Source organism: Tamandua tetradactyla, chromosome 10 (assembly GCF_023851605.1).
Source record: "Tamandua tetradactyla isolate mTamTet1 chromosome 10, mTamTet1.pri, whole genome shotgun sequence".
NCBI lineage: Eukaryota > Metazoa > Chordata > Mammalia > Pilosa > Myrmecophagidae > Tamandua > Tamandua tetradactyla.
The window spans coordinates 18,429,721-18,457,113 of record NC_135336.1 but is presented as its reverse complement, the minus strand read 5'-3'; the positions used below and the strand labels follow the sequence as shown (position 1 = coordinate 18,457,113).

At 37.2% G+C, this 27,393-nt stretch overlaps 1 protein-coding gene across 9 annotated transcripts in view; it reads right to left on the bottom strand.

The window, feature by feature from the left end:
- The window catches only part of LRCH3 (leucine rich repeats and calponin homology domain containing 3), a 224,017-nt gene that overhangs the window by 132,340 nt on the left and 64,284 nt on the right, over nucleotides 1–27,393 (bottom strand). For 8 of the 9 annotated variants that reach the window (XM_077118052.1, XM_077118051.1, XM_077118050.1 and 5 more), the window contains exons 2-4: nucleotides 26,103–26,247; nucleotides 24,429–24,555; nucleotides 3,996–4,101 (exon numbers count right to left, since the gene is read on the bottom strand). In XM_077118052.1, coding sequence (XP_076974167.1) covers nucleotides 3,996–4,101; nucleotides 24,429–24,555; nucleotides 26,103–26,247 — 378 coding nt within the window. Of the gene's footprint in view, nucleotides 1–3,995; nucleotides 4,102–24,428; nucleotides 24,556–26,102; nucleotides 26,248–26,383; nucleotides 26,463–27,393 lie in introns of all 9 variants that reach the window. The other variant, XM_077118057.1, reaches the window with a different exon arrangement.

The window sequence follows — 27,393 nt, the reverse complement described above, 5'->3', positions numbered from 1 at the left end:
GGTATAAACAGGAAATCTGTATTTTCTGCACGTTTTTTCTGTAAACGTATAACAATTTTCAAAAAAGGTCTAAATTCAGGGACCCCAGGCAGAATGGAAGGTAGTGATGAGTTGCCAGATGAAAATGGAGAATTAAATAAAAGTCTACACTTTTAATGGTGAGACCTCAGCAGCTTCTCATCCTCAGCTGCTAGAATGGCATTAATTAGGAATACACAACAATGTAGAAGGAATGAAGGTACTCTCTCTGGAGAAACTATACAGTCATATATAAATGACCTTCAGATACTGATATGGACTGTTACCCAATCAAATACCCAGCTTGCTATATCAATTACCATGATACAATTCCTTTCTTGTACACTCAGAACTTGTAGTCAGCTGTAAACAGACAATATACGATCCACAGGCATTTACAAAAGTTTCCAACCTGCAAGATGAAGTTCAAAACAAACCAACAGAAAAAAATAACTTAGAAGAAACAGATACTATGCTGGAAAGAGAAAAAATTAAAAACTAGAATTATATCTCTTCTCAGTGAGACAAGATGTTGGAACACTAAAATTAGAAAAGGATGTTTTTTAAAAAAAATCAGAACAAGACGACTTCTTTCAAGACTTCTTGAAAAATATGCTGTAGAAATAAAAAATTCAAAATGGCAGGAACTTAAATCAAGGAAATCTTCCCCTGAGGGTAAAACAAATTGAGAAAGAAGAAAAATCTATGATCAATCAGAGGCCTAACATTCAATTAATAAAAACATTCAATTAATAAAAATTCCAGATAGAGAGAACAAAGGAACCACAGGAGAAGAAATTATCAAGAGAAGTGTAAAACAATTTCCTAGAATTGAAGATATGAATCTCTGGTTTGGAAAAGAGCCCATCAAGTCTCTGGCACACTGAATTGAAATGCATCACATCAAGGTATGGCATCATAAAATTTCAAAGCAGAAAAAAAAGAGAAGATTCTAAAATCCTTCAGAGAGAAAAAACTGGTTACATATAAAAGGACTGGACTTAGGAATGGCAATGGGCTTTTAATTTAACACTGAAAGCTGAAAGATAATGGAGAAAAGACTCAAAAATTCTGAAAGAAAAAGATTTTTCAATCTAGAATCTACAGCCAAACAAATTATTAATTAAGATTGAAGGCAGATATGTGATTGTGAAGACCTTGTGTCTGATGCTCCTTTTATCCAGGGTGTGGACACATGAGTAAAACAATACGGATAAATAAATAAATGGGGGTGGGAATAAAGGATAAAAAATTGAGTAGATTGAAATACTAGTGGCCAATGACAGGGAGGAGTAAAGGGATATGGGATGTACGAATTTTTTCTTTTTAATTTGTATTTCTTTTTCTGGAGTGATACAAATGTTATAAGATTGATCATGATGGTGAATACACAAATATGTGATAAAATTGTGAGCCACTGATTATATACTATGTATGGACTGTATGTATATGAAGATTCCTCAATAAAAATATTTTTTAAAAAACGATCGAGGGCAGAATAAAGATATTTCTTTTAATCTGAAACCTCAAAAGAATTCCCTCTATGACATGTTCTCATAAAACTATTAGAAGTTGTGGTCCATCAAAAAAAAAAAAAAAAAAAAAAAAGAGGAGTCCAGGAATCAGAGTACTCTACACAGGAGACAAAAAGCTAGGTAGCAACATTGGAAAAACACCAATCCAGATTAGAAGTGAAGGAAAAACGACTCAGTGAGAGAGATATGCAGGATAAAAAATGGAAGTGATAGATAATCTGATCGGTTTGACTCAGAAGGGGTATTGAGAGACTGCTGGAAAAAGTAGGAGAAATTAGCCATAGGTACATAACTAATTAAGCAAATGATAAAACCAGGAATTATTAACTCTAGAAAACAAAACCAAAAGATGTACAAGAAAGGAAATGAAATGAAAGTACATCACTTGCATTGGTAGGGAGCAATATTTACTTAGCTTAATATATAAAGTAAAAAACAATCTGACCAAAAGCTGTAATCAAACTATTCTGGGAAGATGGGAGAAGAGAAGTAAAGGTATGTTATGGTGATAATGTAAGGAAGTTAAATCCTCATCTACCATAACAGGAAGTTAACATAAGTGTTAAAGTTGATAAATCCATCAGCAGTTGTAAAAGCACTTTTATCTAGAAATATGTAACACAAGTAGAAAGAGTCAGAGGAGTTAAAGGTAGATACTTCTGGTCATTAGAAATGGGGAAGGGAAAGAATTGAGGCAAGAGAAAGCAATTGTCTATTTTACACTATTTAATACAATTAGACTTTTAAATGATGTAATATGTTATTTGATAAAAATAAAATTAATTAAAATTCCAAATGGCAAGTTAACAAAAGATGTAACACATTATATACCAAACTCTAATATTTTAGAGATCACCAATGAGTTATCATGAACTTACATATTAACTTGTTTTTGTGTAGATGTTTAAGTCTTCTCCTGCCATCTCAGTTTAATTGATTATTCTGAGATTACAAAATAAGCTGTTAAAAAACATTTGAAACTATTCAGGTGACATAATTTTCTTGGTAGGATGCAATGAAAAGAAAATACTGAAATAAATTAGATGGCATAATTATTAGACTGCAATTATCATCTAAAGTCTTCAATTTTAATACTTAGAAAATGAATCCCAGTGTTTTCCTTAAAAAGATTTCACAGTTAAGTAAATATTATTACAAGATTAAGCCTCTTAAGATCAACCACAGTAGGTGGGTTCTGAAGAGAGTTGTAATCCTGGATGGAAATTTTGGGTTATAAGATGTAGTGAAATAATTTTGATCAATTCTTCTGAGGACCTTCATTTACATTGCCAAAGTAATAGAAAACTGATTAAGGAGGAAATGAGTAAGACAAGAGTTATGAAGGCTACCACACAAGCTCAGGAGAGTAAAGATACATAGGATTCTGGCTGATGTTGTTGTTGAGTACAGGTAGGTTGGAAAAGTCACTTCCTGACATGTTTTTGGGATCCAAAATGTCAAAGTTACGTGGAGAACTGGATCAAATTGGTATAAACATTTGGATTCGACGGTGAAAGCAAAGTATAAGTAAATATGACATTTATTATACACTATAAGTCATATTTTGTAGAACACAGAACATCATTGCCATGGAAATACTTTCTGAAGAATTCTTATTTTTAAGATATGCATTCTGAAATGTCTATGGGTAAATTTCTGGAATTTGTTTCAAATTAATCTAGACAGTAAGGTAGAGGGAAGTGAGTGGGGATACAGATGAAAGAAGAGTTACCACGAGCTTATGGTTATTGTAGGTGGGTGATGGGTACACAGGGTTCATCGTTCTCTAAATTTATGTAGAAAATTTTCCATAAATGAAAGTGTTATAAAAAAATGCATTCTGAATTCAATAAAATAATGGTTCTCCTCATTTCACTATCTTTGCTAGACTTTTCTTTCATGAATTTCATATTTTTGAAAGACTGACAAATTATACTTAATTTGTTTAACCACATTTGTTATTCAAATACATATATAACAAAATTTATGGTCAGCCTAAGACAATGGGTCACCTAGGGCAGTATCTTTCTGATTCATTATTCATTCTACATATTAGCCTCTGTTTGAACATTTCCAATAAAGGATAAGGTTATTAAATTCAGTTCAAAGTCCATCTGTCTGTGCTAATTGTGAGAATGTTTTTCATTACAGTAAACTATTCTCTTATCAAAAACACATTCTATTAACCCCAATAAATGTGAAAGTCCCAGTGTGCCCAATCTAATTTATAGATTGTGTAAGTTGACAAAATCTAAAAATAAAATCACTGGTCTATAGTTATCATAGCTTTAGGGAAGAATTTAACTTTCAAAATTCACAATGGAACTAAATAAGCCATTACATTTCAAATATTGGCCATATCCTTTACACATTTTTGTCTTTTACCTACAAATCTAAGAGATCTTTAAAATAAGCAAACAATAAAATTTCACAGAATCTTACCTTGAGGCAAACGTACTAAGTGATTTCTTCTTACATTAAGGTCTCTCAAGGCCTCCAAATTACCAATTTGAGAAGGTATTGTTTGAATTTCATTGCAGCTCACATCCTGTATCAAAAGGACACAAAGTAAAGAAGTGCTCTAATATTACAAACTCTGCTTTAATCTATATATAAAATCAGGTTGAATAAGATAATGCCTAAGGAAGGACCGTCCCAAGAATTAAAAAAAAAAAAAAAAAAGATAAGATTCCATGTCCAAGAACGAGTCTATAGTGTGTACTGGCATCTAATTTTAAAAAGCAGTTGTATGTATTTTTTTAAACTAGTTTTATTGAGATATATTCACACACCATGCAATCTGTCCAAAGTATACAATCCATGCCTTATTGTATATTCAGAGTTGTGTATTCATCACCACAATGAATTTGAGAACATTTTCATCACTCCAAAAAGAAAAAACCAATACCCATATACCCTCTTATTACTGAAATTTAGCATCAATGCGGTACTTTTGTTAAAACCAATGAAACAGAATTAAAATACTACTGTTAACTATAGTTCATTGTTTGCATTAGATATATTTTTTCCCATATACCACCCTATTGTTAACACCTTTTAATCATAATGTACATTTCTTCTAGTTCCTGAAAGAACATTCTTATATTTCTACTATTAGCCCCAGGAATCATCTATAACAGGATTCATTATGTTATTCTGTCCCAAGTTTTATCCTCTAGCTTTCCTTCTTGTGACACATACAACCCTAATCACACCCATAATTCAGTGCTGTAATTACATTCAAATAATGTGCTACCATCACCTCGAGGTCTCCATCTCTAAACATATGCAAAGAACCTAATTAAAATTCCTGCACAAATTAAGCATCAGCTCCCTGTACATGACTTTAGCGAGCAGAATTAAAATCAAATGATTTAAAAATATATATTTTTATTGTAAAACCTTAACAAACATATAAACATTCCTGGTATATAAATATTCTATAGATGGTGTACAATCAATGGCTCACAATATCATCTCATAGTTGTGCATTCATCAACATGATCAGTGTTTTGAACAAATCAAATGATTTAAGATGTAGAAAGGAGATTTAGAAACTCAGATTGAATGAAAATGTTGTTGAAAACAGAATACATAAAAGTATAAAACCAAATTTACTTAAGACAATATTTTAATTTTACATTGATCTAATGAAACTAGAAGAAACAAAACTATGATGAAATTATTGAAAGGAATCCCCGTTTTTAAAACTGTTCAAGAATATAAATTAAAAATGCATGGAAGATGATTCAGATTACCCTTTAGCAAACTGAATATGAGGGAAAAGATAAATTACAGATAACTTCAAAGGCTATGGGAAAAAACAGATAATACAAACAACTGATTAATTTGATTCCTGTAAAAACATAGGTAGGCCTTCTGATATGTTGGTTAAAAGATTATGCCTCTGAAACCTGTTCTACAACTAATTGTTGTGCTGTGCTTTGAAATTTACTGCTTTTTGTATTTATGCTATTTTTCACGAAAAAGAAAAAAAAGTTGATTGGAATGGTAAAAAAATATTTATTCCTTCTAACCTCCAATGTTCCAGAGTAACTAGAAGGAAAAATCTGAGATAATTGTACCGTAACCCATGACAAACTCTGAGCTTTGTTCTATAACTACTTGTTGAAGAGTGCTTTGAAAACTATTGCATTTTCCTTTGTACCATTTTCATCTGGTCCAAACAAAATGTGGTATATATATACATGATGGAATATTATGCAACAGTAAGACAAAATGACGACCTAACGTCAGACTGATAAGCTTTGAGGACATAATGCTGAGTGAAGTGAGCCAGATGCAAAAGGATACATACTGTATGATTCCACTTTTATGACCAGCATAAAGGTATAATCAGAGGCTTCTAATACAGAATATAGAGGACTTAGAGATACGTAGAAGCTAGAGATGGGTGAACCGTTAGTTAATGTGGCTGAACTCCAATGTAAGATGATAGATAGGAGTGTAGGTGGTTTCCTAGTGGGTCTATAAAGAATATTACCACATTAAAAGATGAACAAGATTGAAAGGGGTTGCATAGACCAACGTGTCCCATTGATTAACACTAGAATATGAATTAGTTCTCACAAGAATTACTTCAAAGATATGATTATTGTACAAAGAGTGTCTAAATCCAGGGTACAGGGAGTAAACTGCTATTGCACGCTATGAGTTATGTTCAATAGGAAACCATCAGCACTACCACAGCAACAGCAGAGGTAAATAATGGGGTAAGGGACAAGGGTTAAGAGAATGTTTAGATCCTATTTGGCGAGGGTGTGTTTGTTGGTTTTCTTTCTCTTGTGAACGATGAAATTATCTAAAATTGAGAATGTTGCTGGACTGTGGACTTTGCGCCCTCTACATGATGCCCGATGAATGCAGGTGGCTGAAGGATGCACTGACAGAGCAGTAGACTGGTGAACAATGGTGTATATGTATGAATGAAGGTTGTGCTGCTACAACAAGGAACAAAGTCGTGAGGCATGCAAGGATGTGAATGAACATGTGGGATACTTGGTGAGACAAAATAAGCCAGAAACAAAAGAACAACAATGGTATGGTCACCTTTACAAAATGCTTATAAGAAAACAGGGGACTAGTTTGTAAGCTTTTAGAGCAGACACATTAAGTCTGAGTGGCGATTATTATATCTGGATTTTGAAAGGCTGTTTTATATAGAGAACCTGATATTTAGAGATAAAAATGAAGCCGACGTCAGGCTATGGTGGCCCAGCAGGCACAGTTCTCACCTGGCACACCAGAGACCTGGGTTTGATTCCCAGTGCCTGCCCACACACACAAAAAAATGAAGCCAAACAGGTTGGGGTTACAGTAATTCAGAATATAGGGGTAAGGAAGACTGTCTATATTTTAAACCACACATATTCGTTGGGACCAATGGAAGAAAGGTTTATTTGGTCTGGAACTGAAATTTTCTGTATTGTGTAATCTAATTCAACCTATCTGTATAGGCCATTTAAACAACTGAAACACAGGGAGCACAGAATACGAAAGAGGCCCTTTAATCCTGTACAGATTATTGTAATGCCTGGATACATCCTAGAGTATGTTAAGCAGATAATCAAAAAGTATTGGCAAAGTCCCCTGAGGGATGGGAGAAAAATATGGAACTATTAAACCTTACCATCAAGGAATCCCGATACCATGTCAAACTCTAGGGACACCCATATCATTAGGCCATGCCCTTGATCAGGAGGCTTACTCTTGTGACGCTTATGTAGGTAGCTGAGAAGCTTAGACTACCTATAGGCATGCCTAAGAGTTACTTCTGAAGGACCTCTTTTGTTGCTCAGATGTGGCCTCCATTTCTCTAAGCCCAACTCTGCAAGTGAAATCATTGCCCTTCCTTCTACGTGGGACATGACATTCAGGGGTAAAAGTCTCCCTGGAGACATGGGAGATGACTCCCAGGGATGAATGCAGACCTGTCACCGTGGGATCAACAATGCCATCCTGACCAAAAGGGGAAAAATAAGTGTAATTAATGAAGTATCAGTGGCAGAGAGAGTTCAAATAGAGTCGAGAGGCTATTCTGGAGGGTGCTCTTATACAAGCTTCAGTTAGACCTTGCTACCTTGCTACAAGCTCCCAAACCCCAACCAGGACCATTCCTGGCAATCCTAAAGAACACCCAGGGCAATATATAAGATTCCACAAGGATTCATGCACTAGAGTAACTTTCCAGAAACCTACAACGTCCAGATGGGTCCCTGGTCCAGTTAAATCCTGAAACCTAGCCCAGCTTCTCCAGAACATCAGATAGTTCCATCTCCCCACCCCATATTAGTGACAGACCTTTCCAATAGGAAAAGTTTAGAATTGCCATAGCCCAAACACCCCTAAAGAGAGAGATGGTGATGGTGGAATTATACAGAGCAGATAAGATTTAACAAATGAATATGAATGCTGAATCATTAAATTGGTACCTCTTTTAGTCTCCAGTATTTTAGAGCAGGTAGAAGTAAAAACCTAAAATTGTGAAACTGTAACTCATGTTAAACTCTGAAATATGTTCTACAACTAATTGTGGTGCTATGCTTTGAAATTTATAGCTTTTTCGTATACATGTTATTTTTCACCAAAAAAAAAAAAAAGAAAGAAAAAAGTCGACTGTGATGATAAAAAAATATTTAAGCCCTCTAGCCTCCTATATTCTGGGGCAGCTAGAAGGAAAAAACCTGAGAGAATCGTACGGTAGCCCATGACACACTCTGGGATCTGTCTTGTAAGGACTTGTTGAAGAGTGTTTTGAAAACTATTGCTTTTTTATTTCTTTGCTTTGTATATATATTATACTATATAATTTAAAAAGTTTAAAAAATATATAATGGGAGGACTTCTGGGAAGATAGAAGAATGAGGACAGGCAGAACTCACTCTTACATCATAAAACAATGAGAACAGGCAGAAAATCTTCAAAGTAGCAGTTCTGGGGCTTGGGGGACTAGAAAAGGACCACTGCAATATACAAGGAGGAGCTGGATGAAAAAGAGAAGAAACTATGATCAAGAAACAGGGCCATTAACAGCCTTCCAAAAGGAGTCGTACCATCTGTTTAAGACCCCAGCTCTGGTTTGGCTGGGAAATACTGACAAACCAAGTGTCAAAGGAGACCTTCAATGCAAACTCTAGCAACAACAAAACCTTACACAAGAAAGGGAAACCATCTTTCAAAATAATTTTATCAAGATATCAGCAAGAAACCAGCAAAAAATCAAAAGGCACACAAAGAAATAAGAAGACATGGCCAACTTGGCAGGTGAACTCTTTGCTCTCCCCTGTATGTGGGACATGACTCCAACAGGTAGAAATATATCCTGGCATATATATCTTTGCAACGTGGGACCTGATTCCCAGTGATGAGCCAGGACCCAGGATCATGGATGGGTATTAAAAAGGCTTCTTGACCCAAAAAGGGAAGAGAGACACTAGACAAAATAACATCTCAGTGGCTAAGAAATTTCAAACAGAGTTGAGAACTTATCCTGGAGGTTATTTTTACACATTAAATACATATCCCTTTTTAGTTTATGGTGTATTGGAGTGTCTAGAGGGTAGGTGCTCCAGGTGAACAGCTAAGTCCTTGATTTTTGCTCTTTCTTGTTTATTAATATAGGCATTTGGGGCAATAAATTTCCCTCTCAGCATATTCTTTGCAGCATCACATAAGTTCTGATATGTTGTGTTCTCATTTTCCTTCATCTCCAGATAGCTTCCGATTTCTCTAGAAATTTCTTCTTTGACCCATGGTTGTTTAAGAGTGTGTTATTTTTATCTCCACATATTTGTGAAAGTTCTTTTTCTTTGGGGGTTATTTATATCCAGCGTTATTCCACTGTGATCAAAGAAGGTGCTTTGAATAATTCCGATGTTTTTTAATTTATAAAGACCTGCTTTGTGCCCCAGCATATGATCTATCCTGGAGAATGTTCCATAAGCACTAGAGAACAAAGTATATCTTGGTGTTTGGGGGTGTAATGACCTATATATGTCTGATTAGACCTAATTCATTTATCAAGTTAACTTCTCTGTTTCCTCGTTGATCTTCTGTCTGGTTGTTCTATCTATAGAGGAGAGTGGCATATTGAAGTCTCCTACTGTTGTTAAAACATCTATCAGTCCCTTCAGTTTTGCCAATGTCTGTCTCCTGTACTGTGGAGCTCCTTGATTGGGAGCATACACATTTATGATTGCTATTTCTTCTGTGTGAATTGTTCATTTTAGTATTATATAGTGTCCTTATTTGTCTCTTATGATGTCTTTACATTTAAAGTAATTTTGTCCAATATTAATATAGCTACTCCTGCTTTCTTCTGATTACAATGTACATGGAAAATCGTTTTCCATCCTTTCACTTTCAACCTTTGTGTCTAAGATGAGTCTCTTGTAAGCAGCATACAGCTGGGTTATGTTTCTTAATCCATTCTGCCAATCTGTATCTTTTAATTGGTAAATTTAATCCATTAACATTCAGAGTTACTAGTGAAAAGGCATTTCTTGAATTCACCTTCTCAACTTTTGGATTTTATTTGTCAGATCTATATATTCCTTTCCTACTTTTCTTTTTTGCCTTTTAAGTTACCCTTACTGGTACTCTTCAATTCTGCACCATCCTCCAGACCTCCCTCTCCTGTCTTCTTTTTTTCAACTGGTTGAACTCCCTTTAGTATTTCTTGTAAAGCTGGTGTCTCTCTTTTTTTTAAATTTTTTAATTTATTAATTAAAAAAATTAACAACAAACAAAAATATTAACATATCATTCCATTCTACATATACAATCAGCAATTCTCAATATTATCACATAGTTGCATATTCATCATTTCTTAGAACTTTGTATCGATTTAGAAAAAGAAATAAAGACAACAGAGAAAGAAATAAAACAATAACAGAAAAAAAAAGATTATACATACCATAACCCCTTACCCCTCGCTTTCATTTATCACTAGCATTTCAAACTAAATTTATTTTAACATTTGTTCCCCCATTATTTATTTTTATTCCATATGTTCTACTCGTCTGCTGACAAGGTAGATAAAAGGAGTATCAGACACAAGGTTTTCACAATCACACAGTCACATTGTCACAGCTATATCATTGTTCAATCATCATCAAGAAACATGGCTACTGGAACACAGCTCTACATTTTCAGGCAGTTCCCTCCAGCCTCTCCACTACATCTTGAACAACAAGGTGATATCTACTTAATGCGTAAGAATAACCTCCAGGATAACCTCTCGACTCTGTTTGGAATTTCTCAGCCATTGACACTTTGTCTCATTTCACTCTTTCCCCTTTTGGTCGAGAAGGTTCTCTCAATCCCTTGATGTTAATTCTCAGCTCATTCTAGGGTTTTTCTCAATCCCTTGATGCCGAGTCTCAGCTCATTCCAGGATCTCTGTCCCACGTTGCCAGGAAGGTCCACACCCCTGGGAGTTATGTCCCATCCAGAGAGGGGGAGAGTGGTGAGACTGCTCATCGTGTTGGCTAGAGAGAGAGGCCATAATCTGAGCAACAAAAGAGGCTCTCTTGGGGGTGATTCTTAGGCCTAGATTTTAAGTAGACTTGACCTATCCTTTGTGGGGTTAAGTTTCATATGAACAATCCCCAAGACTGGGGGCTCAGCCTATACCTTTGGTTGTTCACACTGCTTGTGAGAATATCAAGAATTCAACTTGGGGAACTTGAATTTCTCCCCGTTCTCACCATTCCCCGAAGGGGTCTTTGCAAATACTTTTTAAGCCTGGTCTCTTGCTGATAAATTCTTTCAGGATTTGTTTGTCTTGAAAATGTTAATCACTCCCTCAATTATGAAGGACAATTTGGCTGGGTTCAGAATTCTTGGTTGGAAGTCTTTCTCTTTTCATATCTTTAAATAAATCATACGAGTGCCATCTCGCCTCTATAGTGCTATTTAAGTAGTCTGAACTTAGTCTTCTGTGGTTACCCTTATATGTAGTAGATTATTTTTTTCTTACCACTTTCAAGATTTTCTGCTTCTGTTCTACATTTGATAAACTGATTAGTATGAGTCTTGGGGATGGCCTATTTGGATTTACTCTATTTGGAGTTCATGTAGCGTCTTTGATTTACATATTTATATCTTTTATAAAGGTTGGGAAGTTTTATCCCATTATATCCTCAACTACTCTTCCTAGCCCTTTATGCTTCTCTTCTCCTTCTGGGACACCAGTAATTCTTATATTTGGCACTTTGTTTTGTCCATCATTTCCCCGAGATCCAATTCAAATTAGTTCATCTTTTTTGCTGTTTGCTGTTTTGAGTATTCAAAATTAGTTGTCCTGTCCTCTTGTTTGCTTATTCTTTCTTCTGCCTCTTCAAAACTGCTGTTGGTCTGCAGTATCTTTAATCTCTGCTATTTTTCTATTTATTCTTTCAAATTCCTCTTTATGTTCTTCTAGTATCTTCTTTACCTCCTTTTTGTCATTAGCCATCCCATTTATTTTATTTAGCAGAGTTATATGAACATCATTGATTAGTTCTTCCAATGTCTGTGTCTCCTCTGGTGTTTTAATTTGGTCGTTAGTGTGGGCTATATCTGTTTGCATCATGATATGCTTAGTGATCTTCAGTTGCCTTCATGGCATATAAATATCTTGAGTGGTTTACTTTGGAAGTTGATTTACTTCAGTAAAGGTTCATATTTGTGGGATGGAAACACAGCAGGATGTGGGGCGTGGAGCAGGGCACAACAGTGTGGCAGTGTGTTGCAGTGCAGGTATAGGTGCAAGTTGGTGATGCTATGCTAGTGCCTATGAGCATGGGTGCCCAGAGGGGGTACAAGAGACTTTTAAGTGCACAGGTCTGGGGAGTGGGACCCTGATGTGCACTGGTCCAGGGTGCAGGGCCCTTTGTGCACATGCACAGAGCTCAGGCCAGCGGGTCAGCATTACATCTGTGTGGGTTGTAGGCAGATGTGGCCCAGCTGTGCAGGTCAGTGCTTGCCCTGAACTGGGGGGAGGGGGGGAGTGGGGGGACTGGGAGCTGTGCACATGCACATATCTGGGAGGACCATAAACTGATATACACATGCAAGAGCTCAGGGGGGAATGACTGTATGGGCTGGGGGCAAATGTAGCCTGGGTATGGAAGTTAGCACCCGCAGCCCTTATGTGCTGACAATCGCCTGCAGAGGCAGGGAGAGGGAGGTAGGGCTTGGGAGGGTCAGGGGAGACTGCACTTTTGGGAGAGGTGGGTTGGGTGGGGTTGGGGCAGGTGTCTGTGTGCTTGGCGGGGGGGTGGGAGGTGGGAATGCACATGGGGGGTTGGTAGGGTAGGGGGACTTGGAGCACAGGGAGAGGGTACGGGTGACAGGGCTCAGGTGCATGGGGTGCTGGGTGAGTTACAGGTTGTGGGACTATACCGGTAGGGGAGTGTATTCAAGGAATGCAGCTCAGCTTACTTCCTAGTTTCCATCTCCCTATCTGCGCATTCTTAAGGGCTCCAGGCTTCCCTGTTAGGCTGTTTGCACCAGCCAGACGGTCTCCAGTTCTCTGCTTCTCAGTTCCTCAGCTTCTGCAACCAGGGCCTCCCTATGTGGTGCAGAAGATCCTCCCAGATCACTACACCCTGGAATCACCATCTCAGTTGACCTCTCATCCCTTCTCTAGCTGTTCCCTGGAGCAGGGTTGAACTTGACCTAACCTGTTCTGCCATCTGCAACTCATTTTTGACAAGGTCATGAAATCCACTGAACTGGGACAGAATAGTCTCTTCAATAAATGGTGTGAGGAGAACAGGATATCCATATCCATGGGAATGAAAGAGGACCCCTACCTCACACCCTACACAAAAATTGACTCAAAGTTAAAGCCAGTACCACAGAACTCCTAGAAGAAAATATAGGGACACATCTTCATGACTGAGTGACAGGAGGTAGCACTAATACGAACTAACTAGAATATCTAAACTCATAGTAATAAAACACAAAATGTATGTTACCAAGAGACAGACTGAGTAAGAGAAAGGGGAGCAGTTGCCTAATATACAGAAGTGTTAACAGGTTGAACTTAAGTGTTTGGAAATTTATAGAGGTAAGGGTACCTTGATATTGGGATTACAAGGAATAGCGCTGAATTGTAGGTGAATTTGGTAGAAAGGGTTTGTTTAGGGTCATATCTGGCACCAGAAGGAAAGCTAGAGGTTTAAAAATAGGATTGTATAACACAGTTGGACATTTTAAAGATTCATACTACAAATATAAATAAGATCATTCACAAAACAGTATAAATGTACGACATTTCTACTAAGAGTTAATAACAGATTGGCATATGAGAAAAAAGCACTTATTGCAAGCTACAGAGTATAATTAACAGTAATATATTAAAATCTTTTCATCAACAGTAACAAGTATACCACATCAACACTAGGGGTCAATAATAGGGGGGAATAAGGGGGATGGGATATTTGTGTTTTCTTTTTTTATACCTGTTATTTTTCTTTTTGGAGCAATGAAAATGGTTTAAAATTCAATCTGATGATGAATACACAACTAGGTGATGATACTGTGAGACACTGTATATTTTGGATGTATTATTTAATGTGTGAATACATCTCAATAAAATCTGCAGAAAAAAATGATAAAGGGAAAAAACAGAAAGAGGAAATAGTATCTTGCAATAAGATATCAGGTAGAAATCAGTTTTGGGGTAGCTAATTTTTACTCTGTCACAGGCTCCTTTTCTATGTCTAAGGGCATTTTTTAATCCCTTTTGTAGAAAGCTAAAACTAGCTTTTGCAAGATGTATTTTTTTTGTTTTTCAGTATTTTTATTGATAATCATGCTGGTTTGAAAGGATGTCTGTCCCCTAGAAAAGCCATGTTTTAATCAAAATCCCATTTTGTAAAATGGCAGAATAATCCCTATTCAATATTGTATATCTGAATCTGTCATTAGATCATCTCCATGGAGATGTCTCCCAATCAAAAGTGGCTGTTAAACTGGATTAGGGGAGATGTGTATCCACCCATTTGGGTGGGTCTTGATTGGTTTACTGGGGTTCTATAAAAGAGGAAACATTTTGGAGAATGAAAGACTCACAGAGAGCAGAGAATACTGCAGCACCATGAAGCAGAGAGTCCATGAGCCAGCAACCTTTAGAGATGAGGAAGGAAAACGCCTCCTGGGGAGCTTCATGAAACCGGAAGCCAGGAGAGAAAGCTAGCAGATGACGCCGTGTTCACCATGTGCGCTTCCACCTGAGAGAGAAGCCCTGACTGTGTTCGCCATGTGCCTTCTCAGCTGAGGGACAAAACCCTGAAATTCATCAGCCTTCTTTTTTTTTTTTTTTTTATTAATTAAAGAAAAAAAGAAATTAACACAACATTTAGAAATCATTCCATTCTACATATGTAATCAGTAATTCTTAACATCATCACATAGATGCATGATCATCATTTCTTAGTACCTTTGCATCGATTTAGGAAAAGAACTAGCAAAACAACAGAAAAAGATATAGAATGTTAATATAGAGAAAAAAATAAAAATAATAATAACAGTAAAAAAAGACACAAAAAAACAAACAAACAAAACATATAGCTCAGATGCAGCTTCATTCAGTGTTTTAACATGATTACTTTACAATTAGGTATTACTGTGCTGTCCATTTTTGAGATTTTGTATCTAGTCCTGTTGCACAGTCTGTATCCCTTCAGCTCCAATTACCCATTATCTTACCCTGTTTCTAACTCCTGCTGGTCTCTGTTACCAATGACATATTCCGAGTTTATACTCGAATGTCGGTACACATCAGTGGGACCATACAGTATTTGTCCTTTAGTTTTTGGCTAGACTCACTCAGCATAATGTTCTCTAGGTCCATCCATGTTATTACATGCTTCATAAGTTTATCCTATCTTAAAGCTGCATAATATTCCATCGTACGTATATACCACAGTTTGTTTAGTCACTCGTCTGTTGATGGACATTTTGGCTGTTTCCATCTCTTTGCAATCGAAAATAACGCTGCTATAAACATTGGTGTGCAAATGTCTGTTCGTGTCTTTGCCGTTAAGTCCTTTGAGTAGATACCTAGCAATGGTATTGTTGGGTCATATGGCAATTCTATATTCAGTTTTTTGAGGAACCGCCAAACTGGCTTCCACAGTGCTTGCACCCTTTGACATTCCCACCAACAGTGGATAAGTGTGCCTCTTTCTCCGCATCCTGTCCAGCACTTGTCATTTTCTGTTTTGTTGATAATGGCCATTCTGGTGGGTGTGAGATGATATCTCATTGTGGTTTTGATTTGCATTTCTCTAATGGCCAGGGACATTGAGCATCTCTTCATGTGCCTTTTGGCCATTTGTATTTCCTCTTCTGAGACGTGTCTGTTCAAGTCTTTTTCCCATTTTGTAATTGGGTTGGCTGTCTTTTTGTTGTTGAGTTGGACAATCTCTTTATAAATTCTGGATACTAGACCTTTATATGATATGTCGTTTCCAAATATTGTCTCCCATTGTGTAGGTTGTCTTTCTACTTTCTTGATGAAGTTCTTTGATGCACAGAAGTGTTTAATTTTGAGGAGCTCCCATTTATTTCTTTCTTTCTTCAGTGCTCTTGCTTTAGGTTTAAGGTCCATAAAACCGCCTCCAATTGTAAGTTTCATAAGATATCTCCCTACATTTTCCTCTAACTGTTTTATGGTCTTTGACCTAATGTTTAGATCTTTGATCCATTTTGAGTTAACTTTTGTATAGGGTGTGAGATACGGGTCTTCTTTCATTCTTTTGCATATGGATATCCAGCACTCTAGGCACCATTTATTGAAGAGATTGTTCTGTCCCAGGTGAGTTGGCTTGACTGCCTTATCAAAGATCAAATGTCCATAGATGAGAGGGTCTATATCTGAGCACTCCATTCGATTCCATTGGTCGATATATCTATCTTTATGCCTATACCATGCTGTTTTGACCACTGTGGCTTCAAAATATGCCTTAAAGTCCAGCAGCGTGAGACGTCCAGCTTCGTTTTTTTTCCTCAAGATACTTTTAGCAATTTGGGGCACCCTGCCCTTCCAGATAAATTTGCTTATTGGTTTTTCTATTTCTGAAAAATAAGTTGTTGGGATTTTGATTGGTATTGCATTGAATCTGTTAATCAATTTAGGTAGGACTGACATCTTAACTATATTTAGTCTTCCAATCCATGAACACGGTATGCCCTTCCATCTATTTAGGTCTTCTGTGATTTCTTTTAACAGTTTTTGTAGTTTTCTTTGTATAGGTTTTTTGTCTCTTTAGTTAAATTTATTCCTAGGTATTTTACTCTTTTAGTTGCAATTGTAAATGGTATTCGTTTCTTGATTTCCCCCTCTGCTTGTTCATTGCTAGTGTATAGAAATGCTACAGATTTTTGAATGTTGATCTTGTAACCTGCTACTTTGCTGTACTCATTTATTAGCTCTAGTAGTTTTGTTGTGGATTTTTCCGGGTTTTTGATGTATAGTATCATCGTCTGCAAACAGTGATAGTTTTACTTCTTCCTTTCCAATTTTGATGCCTTGTATTTCTTTTTCTTGTCTAATTGCTCTGGCTAGAACGTCCAACACAATGTTGAATAATAGTGGTGATAATGCACATCCTTGTCTTGTTCCTGATCTTAGGGGGAAAGTTTTCAATTTTTTCCCATTGAGGATGATATTAGCTGTGGGTTTTTCATATATTCCCTCTATCATTTTAAGGAAGTTCCCTTGTATTCCTATCTTTTGAAGTGTTTTCAACAGGAAAGGATGTTGAATCTTGTCAAATGCCTTCTCTGCATCAATTGAGATGATCATGTGATTTTTCTGCTTTGATTTGTTGATATGGTGTATTACATTAATTGATTTTCTTATGTTGAACCATCCTTGCATACCTGGGATGAATCCTACTTGGTCATGATGTATAATTCTTTTAATGTGTTGTTGGATACGATTTGCTAGAATTTTATTGAGGATTTTTGCATCTATATTCATTAGAGAGATTGGTCTGTAGTTTTTTTTTTTGTAATATCTTTGCCTGGTTTTGGTATGAGGGTGATGTTGGCTTCATAGAATGAATTAGGTAGCTTTCCCTCCACTTCAATTTTTTTGAAGAGTTTGAGGAGAGTTGGTACTAATTCTTTCTGGAATGTTTGATAGAATTCAGATGTGAAGCCGTCTGGTCCTGGACTTTTCTTTTTTGGAAGCTTTTGAATGACTGATTCAATTTCTTTACTTGTGATTGGTTTGTTGAGGTCATCTATTTCTTCTCGAGTCAAAGCTGATTGTTCATGTCTTTCCAGGAACCCGTCCATTTCATCTAAATTGTTGTATTTATTAGGGTAAAGTTGTTCACAGTATCCTGTTATTACCTCCTTTATTTCTGTGAGGTCAGTGGTTATGTCTTCTCTTCCATTTCTGATCTTATTTATTTCTCTCTCTTCTTCTTTTTGTCAATCTTCCTAAGGGCCCATCAATCTTATTGATTTTTTCATAGAACCAACTTCTGGTCTTATTGATTTTCTCTATTGTTTTCAATTTCATTTATTTCTGCTCTAATCTTTGTTTTTTCTTTCTTTTTGCTTGCTTTGGGGTTAGTTTGCTGTTCTTTCTCCAGTTCTTCCAAGTGGGCAGTTAATTCCTGAATTTTTGCCTTTTCTTCTTTTCTGATATAGGCATTTAGGGCAATAAATTTCCCTCTTAGCACTGCCTTTGCTGCGTCCCATAGGTTTTGATATTTTGTGTTTTCGTTTGCATTCGCCTCGAGGTATTTACTAATTTCTCTTGCAATTTCTTCTTTGACCCACTCGTTGTTTAAGAGTGTGTTGTTGAGCCTCCACGTTTTTGTGAATTTTCTGGCACTCCGCCTATTATTGATTTCCAACTTCATTCATTTATGATCCGAGAAAGTGTTGTGTATGATTTCAATCTTTTTAAATTTGTTAAGACTTGCTTTGTGACCCAGCATATGGTCTATCTTTGAGAATGATCCATGAGCACTTGAGAAAAAGGTGTATCCTGCTCTTGTGGGGTGTAATGTCCTATAAATGTCTGTTAAGTCTAGCTCATTTATTGTAATATTCAGATTCTCTATTTCTTTATTGATCCTCTGTCTAGATGTTCTGTCCATTGATGAGAGTGGTGAATTGAAGTCTCCAACTATTATGGTATATGTGTCTATTTCCCTTTTCAGTGTTTGCAGTGTATTCCTCACGTATTTTGGGGCAGTCTGGTTCGGTGCATAAATATTTATGATTGTTATGTCTTCTTGTTTAATTGTTCCTTTTATTAGTAGATAGTGTCCTTCTTTGTCTCTTTTAGCTGTTTTACATTTGAAGTCTAATTTGTTGGATATTAGTATAGCACTCCTGCTCTTTTCTGGTTGTTATTTGCATGAAATATCTTTTGCCAACCTTTCACTTTCAACCTATGTTTATCTTTGGGTCTAAGATGTGTTTCCTGTAGACAGCGTATAGAAGGATCCTGTTTTTTAATCCATTCTGCCAGTCTATGTCTTTTGATTGGGGATTTCAGTCCATTAACATTTGGTGTTATTACTGTTGGGATAATATTTTCCTCTACCATTTTGCCTTTTGTATTATATATATCATATCTGATTTTCCTTCTTTCTACACTCTTCTCCATACCTCTCTCTTCTGTCTTTTCGTATCTGACTCTAGTGCTCCCTTTAGTATTTCTTGCAGAGCTGGTCTCTTGGTCACAAATTCTCTCAGAGACTTTTTGTCTGAAAATGTTTTAATTTCTCCCTCATTTTTGAAGGACAGTTTTGCTGGATATAGGAGTCTTGGTTGGCAGTTTTTCTCTTTTAGTAATTTAAATATATCATCCCACTGTCTTCTAGCTTCCATGGTTTCTGCTGAGAAATCTACACATAGTCTTATTGGGTTTCCCTTGATGTGATGGATTGTTTTTCTCTTGCTGCTTTCAAGATCCTCTCTTTCTCTTTGACCTCTGACATTCTAACTAGTAAGTGTCTTGGAGAACGCCTATTTGGGTCTAATCTCTTTGGGGCGAGCTGCACTTCTTGCATCTGTAAGTTTAGGTCTTTCATAAGAGCTGGGAAATTTTCAGTGATAATTTCTTCCATTAGTTTTTCTCCTCCTTTTCCCTTCTCTTCTCCTTCTGGGACACCCACAACACGTATATTTGTGCGCTTCATATTGTCATTCAGTTCCCTGATCCCCTGTTCAAATTCTTCCATTATTTTCCCTATAGTTTCTCTTTCTTTTTGGAATTCAGATGTTCCATCCTTTAATTCACTAATTCTAGCTTCTGTCTCTTCAAATCTACCACTGTAGGTATCCGTTGTTTTTTCCAGCTTTTCTACTTTGTCCTTCACTCCCATAAGTTCTGTGATTTGTTTTTTCAGTTTTTCTATTTCTTCTTTTTGTTCAGCCCATGTCTTCTTCATGTTCTCCCTCAATTTATCGATTTGATTTTTGAAGAGGTTTCCCATTTCTGTTCGTATATTCAGCATTAGTTGTCTCAGCTCCTGTATCTCATTTGAACTATTGGTTTGTTTCTTTGACTGGGCCATATCTTCAATTTTCTGAGCGTGATCCGTTATCTTCTGCTGGCGTCTGGACATTTAATCAGATTTCCCTGGGTGTGAGACCCAGCAGATTGAAAGATTTTTCTGTGCAATCTCTGGGCTCTGTTTTTCTTATCCTGCCCAGTAGGTGGCGCTCGTGGTGCTCATCTGTCTGCGGGTCCCACCAGTAAAAGATGCTGTGGCTCCTTTAACTTTCGAAAACTCTCGCTGTAGGGGGGGTTCGCCAGCCGAAGCGGCTTGGGGGAGTGCCAATCTGAATCTCCCAGCCGGCCCGGGGATCCACGCGCGGGGATGGTTGCTTGCCTCCGCGGCTTGGGGGAGCGCCTGTCCAACTTTCCCAGCTGGCCCAGGGCACGAAGTGTGGTGGTGGGGTGCCGGCCTCTGTGGCTTGGGGGAGCCCCTGTCCAAATTTCCCAGCCAGCCCGGGGCGCCAAGCGTGGTGGGGGAGGCGCAAGCCACTGCGGCTTGGGGGAGTGCCTATCCACCGTTCCCAGCCAGACCGGGAAGCCACGTGTTTGGAGGGGACCCCGGTCGCCGTTCTCCGTTGCTTGGGGATCTCCGATCCAATTCTCCCAGCTGGTCCGGGGTGCCGCGCGTGGTGGTGGGGGAGGCGTCAGCCGCCGCGGCTTTAGGGGACCACCTGTTCAATTCTCCCAGCTGGCCCGGGAAGGAGGGAGGGAGGGACTTCGGCCGCCTGCCGCCCCGACCCGGGGAACCCCGTGCCCCTCGGCGATCTCACTGGAGCGGGTTCTCCCAGCCAGTCAGCCATTCCAGAATGGGGTATGCTGTCTTCTTGGTCTCTGTCGTGGCTCCGGGAGCTGTTCTGTATCATTTCTACTTCCCTAGTAGCTGTTCTGGAGGAGGAACTAAGACCCGCGCGTCTTACTAAGCTGCCATCTTCTCTGGAAGTGGCATCAGCCTTCTTGAACCAAGGTATGTTTTGCTGGATAGATGCCTTTGATTGGATAATTCTATAAACTTGTTTTAATTGGGACATTTTCTCGGCCTTAGAACCGTAAACTAGCAACTTACTAAATTCCCTCTTTTAAAAGCCATTCTGTTTCTGGTATATTGTATTCCGGCAGCTAGCAAACCAGAACAATAACGCAACATGGAAACATATAAACGTTCTTAACATACAAACATTCTATACATGGTATACAATTGATGGTTCACAATATCATCACATAGTTGCACATTCATCACCATGATCATTTTCTTGAATATTTGCATCACTCCAGAAAAAGAAAAAAAGAAAAAAACTCATATATACCATACCCCTCTCCCCTCCCTCTCATTGACCACTATTATTTCCATCTACCCAATCTATTTTAACCTTTATTTTTTATCCATATCTTTTAGTTATCTGTGTATCAGATACAAGGTTTTCACAATCACATAGATATACTATCAAAGCTCTATCATAATACAATCATTGTCAAGAAACCATGTTACTGGAACACAGCTTTACACTTTCAAGTACTTCCCTCTAGCCACTCTAATACACCATAAACTAAAAAGAGGACATCTATATAATGTGGAAGAATAACCCCCATGATAATCTCTTGACTCTGTTTGAAATCTTTCAGCTACTGATAACTTTATTTTGTCTCATTTCTCTCTTCCCCTTTTTGATCAATCCCTTGATGCCAGGTCCTGTCTCATCCCGAGATTTCTGTCCCATGTTGCCAGGAATGTTTACACCCCTGGGATTCATGTCCCATGTACAGGGGGCGGGCAATGAGTTCACTCACTTTGTCGGCTTAGTGAGAGAGGCCACATCTGAGCAACAAAAGAGGTTCTCTAGGTGTGACTCTTAGGTCTAATTTTAAGTAGGTTTAATTTATTCTTTGCAGGAATAAGTTTCATATGGGTGACCCCCAAGGCTGAGGGGTTGGCTTACTGATTTGGTTGTCCCTACCGCTGGTTAGAATATCAGAAATTCTCCAAATGGGAAGTAAATATCTTTTAAGTATTCAGAATTTAATTAGTGGAAAGAGAAACTTTAAGTGACTTAAATATAAGAATTTGAATTGGCAATATGAATTATTACTAGTTTATATTATTAAGCAAAGTTGCAAAGAAATGCCAATAACTATATATTTCAGACTTTATTTCACAGGGCTAATTAGGTCATATATAGTGGTCTAAAATATAGATTCTAGATTTAATGTATTTGTGATGTTTTACATGTTTGTTTTTTCTACTCAGAATCCATCTGAAAAAAAAAACCTGAGGTTAAAATGTACAGAATTCCTATTGGAGTGAGGAGAATATTTTGGTAATGGATGGTCATGATGGTAGCATAACACTGTGAACATAATTATCAGCACTGAAATATCTATCTGAACCTGATCAAAAGGGGAAATGTCAGGTTGGTATATACACTACTATAATAAAAACTAAAAAAAAAAAATCCATGGAACTACACAGCAAAAGCAGTGAACACTCAGTTAAACCATGGACTATACTTAACAGCACAACTATAAAAATGTGCTTTCATCAATTTTAACAAATGTACCACATTTATGCAAGATGTTAATAATAAGGCTGTATATGGGAATGCTATGTTTTATGTATCATTGTTCTGTGAACCACAACTTCTCTAAAAAAAGTAGAGAGAATCTGTGGGCCAACTAGATAAAATGTGTATTTTTCTCTTCATCATGTTCATCTTTGTTAATAAATCTAAATGGAATTACACTCCCAAATATTGATAGATATAACTGCATTTGTCCATTTCAGTAATATCTGTAACACAAATAGTGTTAAAAACATGGAGTATGGAGTTAAATATACTGGTTTCAAATTATTTTTCTGTTATGTAATCTTGGTCAAATTACTTTACCCTATCTAAGCCCAACTTTCCTCAGCTATAAAAAGAAGATAATTATAGTATCAATCTCATAATGTTATTATGAGGATAAAATGAGAAAAGTTTTATTCCCATACCCAGAATATAAAAACTGAAGAGGCATTTTCTTATTATGACACTTTATAAGGAGTGCCAAATAAAGGAGTTCAATTAGGCTTCTTAGTAACATGGCAGTAAAGTTTAGTTTACATTTTTTCCTTTTTTGAGGGCATGGGGCAGGAATCAAACCTGAGTCTCCTTGCATGGCAGGTAAGCATTCTACCACTGAACCACCTGTGTACCCTCATATAGTTTACTTTCCAGTGGAAGATAGGTTCTAAAGACAATATGTAATGTGAAAAATAAGCCTCACCTTTGAAGTACTCATTCCCCTATAGGGGCTCACAAAAGTCAAAATATTGTCAGGTGTTCTAGTTTTCTAGCTGCCAGAATGCAATATACCAGATATGGAACAGGTTTTAAAAGGGAGAATTTAATTAGTTGCTAGTTTACAGTTCTAAGGCCGAGAAAATGTCCCAATTAAAGCAAATCTGTAGAAATGTCCAATCTAAGCCATCCATCCAGGGAAAGATACGTTGGTTCAAGAAGGCTGAGGAAGTTCAGGGTTTCTCTCTCCAGGGAGAAGGCACATGGCGGATACAGTCAGGGCTTCTCTCTCAGCTGGAGGGGCACATGGTAAACACAGCATCATCTGCTAGCTTTCTTTCCTGGCTTCCAGTTTCACGAAGCTCCCCAGGAGGCGTTTTCCTACTTTATCTCCAAAGGTCGCTGGCTGGTGGACTCTCTGCTTTGTGGTGCTGCAGCATTCTCTGCTCTCTCTGAATCTCCCATTCTCCAAAATGTTTCCCCTTTTATAGGACTCCAGTAAACCAATCAAGACCCACCCAAATGGGTGGAGACACGTCGTCACCTAATCCAGCTTAACAACCACTCTTGACTAAATCACGTCATCCAGAGAGATGATCTGATTACAATTTCAAACATACAGTATTGAATAGGGATTATTCTACCTTTATGAAATGGGATTTTGATTAAAACATGGCTTTTCTAGGGGGCATACTTCCTTTCAAACCAGCACATCGGGATAAACAAAATTTAATTTAAATAATTCAAATGGATTGTCAACTTATATACCAAAAGTTTAGTAGTATAGAAATCACCTAATTAAACTGTTTATAACGCAATGTGGGCCTATTAAACTTATGGTTTATTATTATTATTATATTATTATAACATTTGTGGGCCTATTAAACTTATACTTTCAGGTCTTTCTTAATTCTGTATTGAAGCACAAGGGTACTAATAAATATAGAAAATTACTCAAAAACACATCGCATTAATGAGTATTTACCATATAAAAGAGTATAACTATGGGTTTATTATCAATAGATCTTGGACAATCAAAAAAATGAAACAATAACTTACAAGTTCTGTCAAATGTCTGAGATGCCCAATTTCTTCTGGAAGTGAGACCAACTTGTTATTACTAGCAATTAAGACTTTCAATGGTAAATTACACAAATGTATTGGCAATGTCGACAGTTGATTCCGACTAAATGGGTGAGATAGAAAAACAGAACAGAGTCAGAGTTTACCAACAGAAGAAAAGTTTTCTAACTTTCCCATTTCATATTCAATGACCAAAAAAAAGCCCTGCAAAGATCAAACAGAATAATAGATTTGGGATCTAGTTTTCAGTTTATGGCTTGTCAGTTTTGTGATTTTAAGCATAACATTTAACTAATCTGCTTCTTAAAAGATTCTTCATCTATAAATTGGGGATCTTAAAACCCCTTCCTAGTTATCTTACAAGGCTGTCGCAGCATAAAATGAAATACTCTATAAACAGAGTATATTATTTTGCCATAGTAAAACTTATGTAAGAAAAAAATAAAATGGGGAGGTAACTATCATCTTTACCTGCTCCTTCAAAAGGAGAGTTATAAACATATTTTTGTAATCAATTTCCCTCATCCTTATAATATTCTAACCAAATGTATATAAATGATCCAAATACAGCTCTATAAAAAGCAAGTGATAGGTTGTGACTTCAAATATATCATATCAACTTAGTTAAAGGAAAGGAATTTTTTTATTTATACAAAAATACTATACAAATCAGAACCCACAAAATAAAATACTAAAACACATCTATCATCAACATAAAAATAAATTTTCGCTTACGTAGATTAAACCTCTTAATCACTAGGACCAATCCTCATACTCCACCCCACAACTCCTACTTTCAAGATCTTATGCTGACTTAACTAATATAGATAATGAGCCTTAAAACCTTTTTAATCCAATAATTCTACTCTTAGAAATGTATCTTAAATTAATAGAAAAATAAACATTTACATACAAAGAGGCTATACTTGTATTACTTTTATCATGATAATAAACTGGAAAAAATGAAGTATCTAACAGTAAGAACATGGGTTAAAAGTGTATCAACTGTACAGTAAAATACTTACATATGAAAATATTTCCAAAAAATATTACATGAGAAGGGTGAAAACATTTAAGAATCTGACTAAAAGCCGAGAAAAGCAGAAGGAAATGAATCAACATGGTATATCTGGAGTCATATGATTATAGGTGATCTTTTACATTTTTATACTTTTGTACATTTGTACATTTTCTCCAAATAATATTTACAACTTTTATAATGAAAGAAAAACAACAAAAGAGTTCTTATAAGAGGTGAAAAATAAAATAGATGAGTTGAATAAATGCATTTATACTTCCAGAACCTAATACACAAAAATACAGGGTCACATGAGCCAAAATTTATTAACTAAAGTTTATTAAATAAAAGACATGTAATTCTCACTTGATGAAATATATTTGAAAATGTAATTGGAAAAACCACTGCAACAAAACTGCTGCAGGTCTATTAGGCTAACAGCTAGGAGAGTTTGTTAATTCTTGAAAAGCCAGAGACTAAAGGGAGCAACATGAGGAACATAGGAAATAAAACCAAAAAACATGTATAGATGCTGCTGATATGAACAGATAACGTAGATTTAATGAAAGGGAAGAAAGAATTGAAAAGATTACATAATACCACAAATTTTAAGAAACAAACAAAATCTTTACCTGATATTTAAGAATGTTAGAGCCTGTAGGTTTAGAATTGCTTCTGGGATACATCGAATACAATTTTGATACAAATTGAGATTCTCAAGAGAAACAAAGTGACATGCTTCTATAGGAATTTCTGAAAGGCGGTTTCGTGACAGGTCTGAAAGAAAAAAAATTAAATTTAAAATCAGTTCTTAAACTTATTTTATTGAAATGTTAAATAAGCAGGTGTTATGATTGTCTGAATTCCCTGCCTATTATGGAGATCAGTCCAAAATAAGCAAACGTTTACTTACTGACTGAATTTATCATTTTAACATATGCTTCTAATCCTGTTGCTGGGGAATGCTCATTCTTTATGAGTCTCCAGATATACTAAAAAGAAAAATCATTATTCTTGGTGAGTAATACAAGTTATAAGGCCAAAAATTATCTCAAGATCACATTACTAAGTTTTAAGTATATTAGGAAACAAATGAATCCTTAAAGTCCACGTTCCCAAAGGTATGGAAAACATCCTGACATTTTTAGAAAGCCAAAACAAAACAGGACTTCTGGGAAGATGACCGAATAGAATGGCTCAAGATTAGCCCTGCTCCACAGAAAAGTTAGAGAAGGGACAGCAGGGTGAATGAGGTGGCGACTCGGGAGTGTGGCTGACCTGGGACAGCCTTCTGCACCTCATAGGGGACCCTGGTTGCAGAGGCTGAGGAACTGAGAAGCAGAAAGCTGGAGCCCGGAGTAGAGGCGCAGGAGCCTGCAGGAGTGCACGGAGAGGAGCCAGGTACTATGCAGCAAGCCAGGCCGCATTCCTTCGGCATGCTACCCTCACCAGTACAGCCCCATGACTGGCAACTCACCCCACACTCCACGCACGTGAACCCAGTCACGCGCTCCAGGTACCCCACCCCACTTCCCCCAGAGCACGAATCTGCCCCCAACCCCACTCAAGTGCAGCCCAACCCACCTCTCCTGCACCCCTCCCTAGCACTACCTCCCCCTCCATGTTCCCTACAGGCTTTGCCAGCACATAAACGCTGTGCACACTAACCTCCATACCCAGGGCTGCGGGCACTAACCATAACCAGGCTACCCCTGCCCCCCTGCCCATAGTGTCACACAGCCCCACCCACACCCCCTGAGCTCTGCAGCACCTCTAGGCCCACGCATGCACTTGGGGCCCCAACCACATCATTCAGTTATGGGAACCACACTTTACAACAGTTGTAGAACCCCATATGTGCATGGCCCACAGCCATACTTCCCAGCTCTGAGAAAGTGCTGACCTGTAGAGTCAGAGTCACAT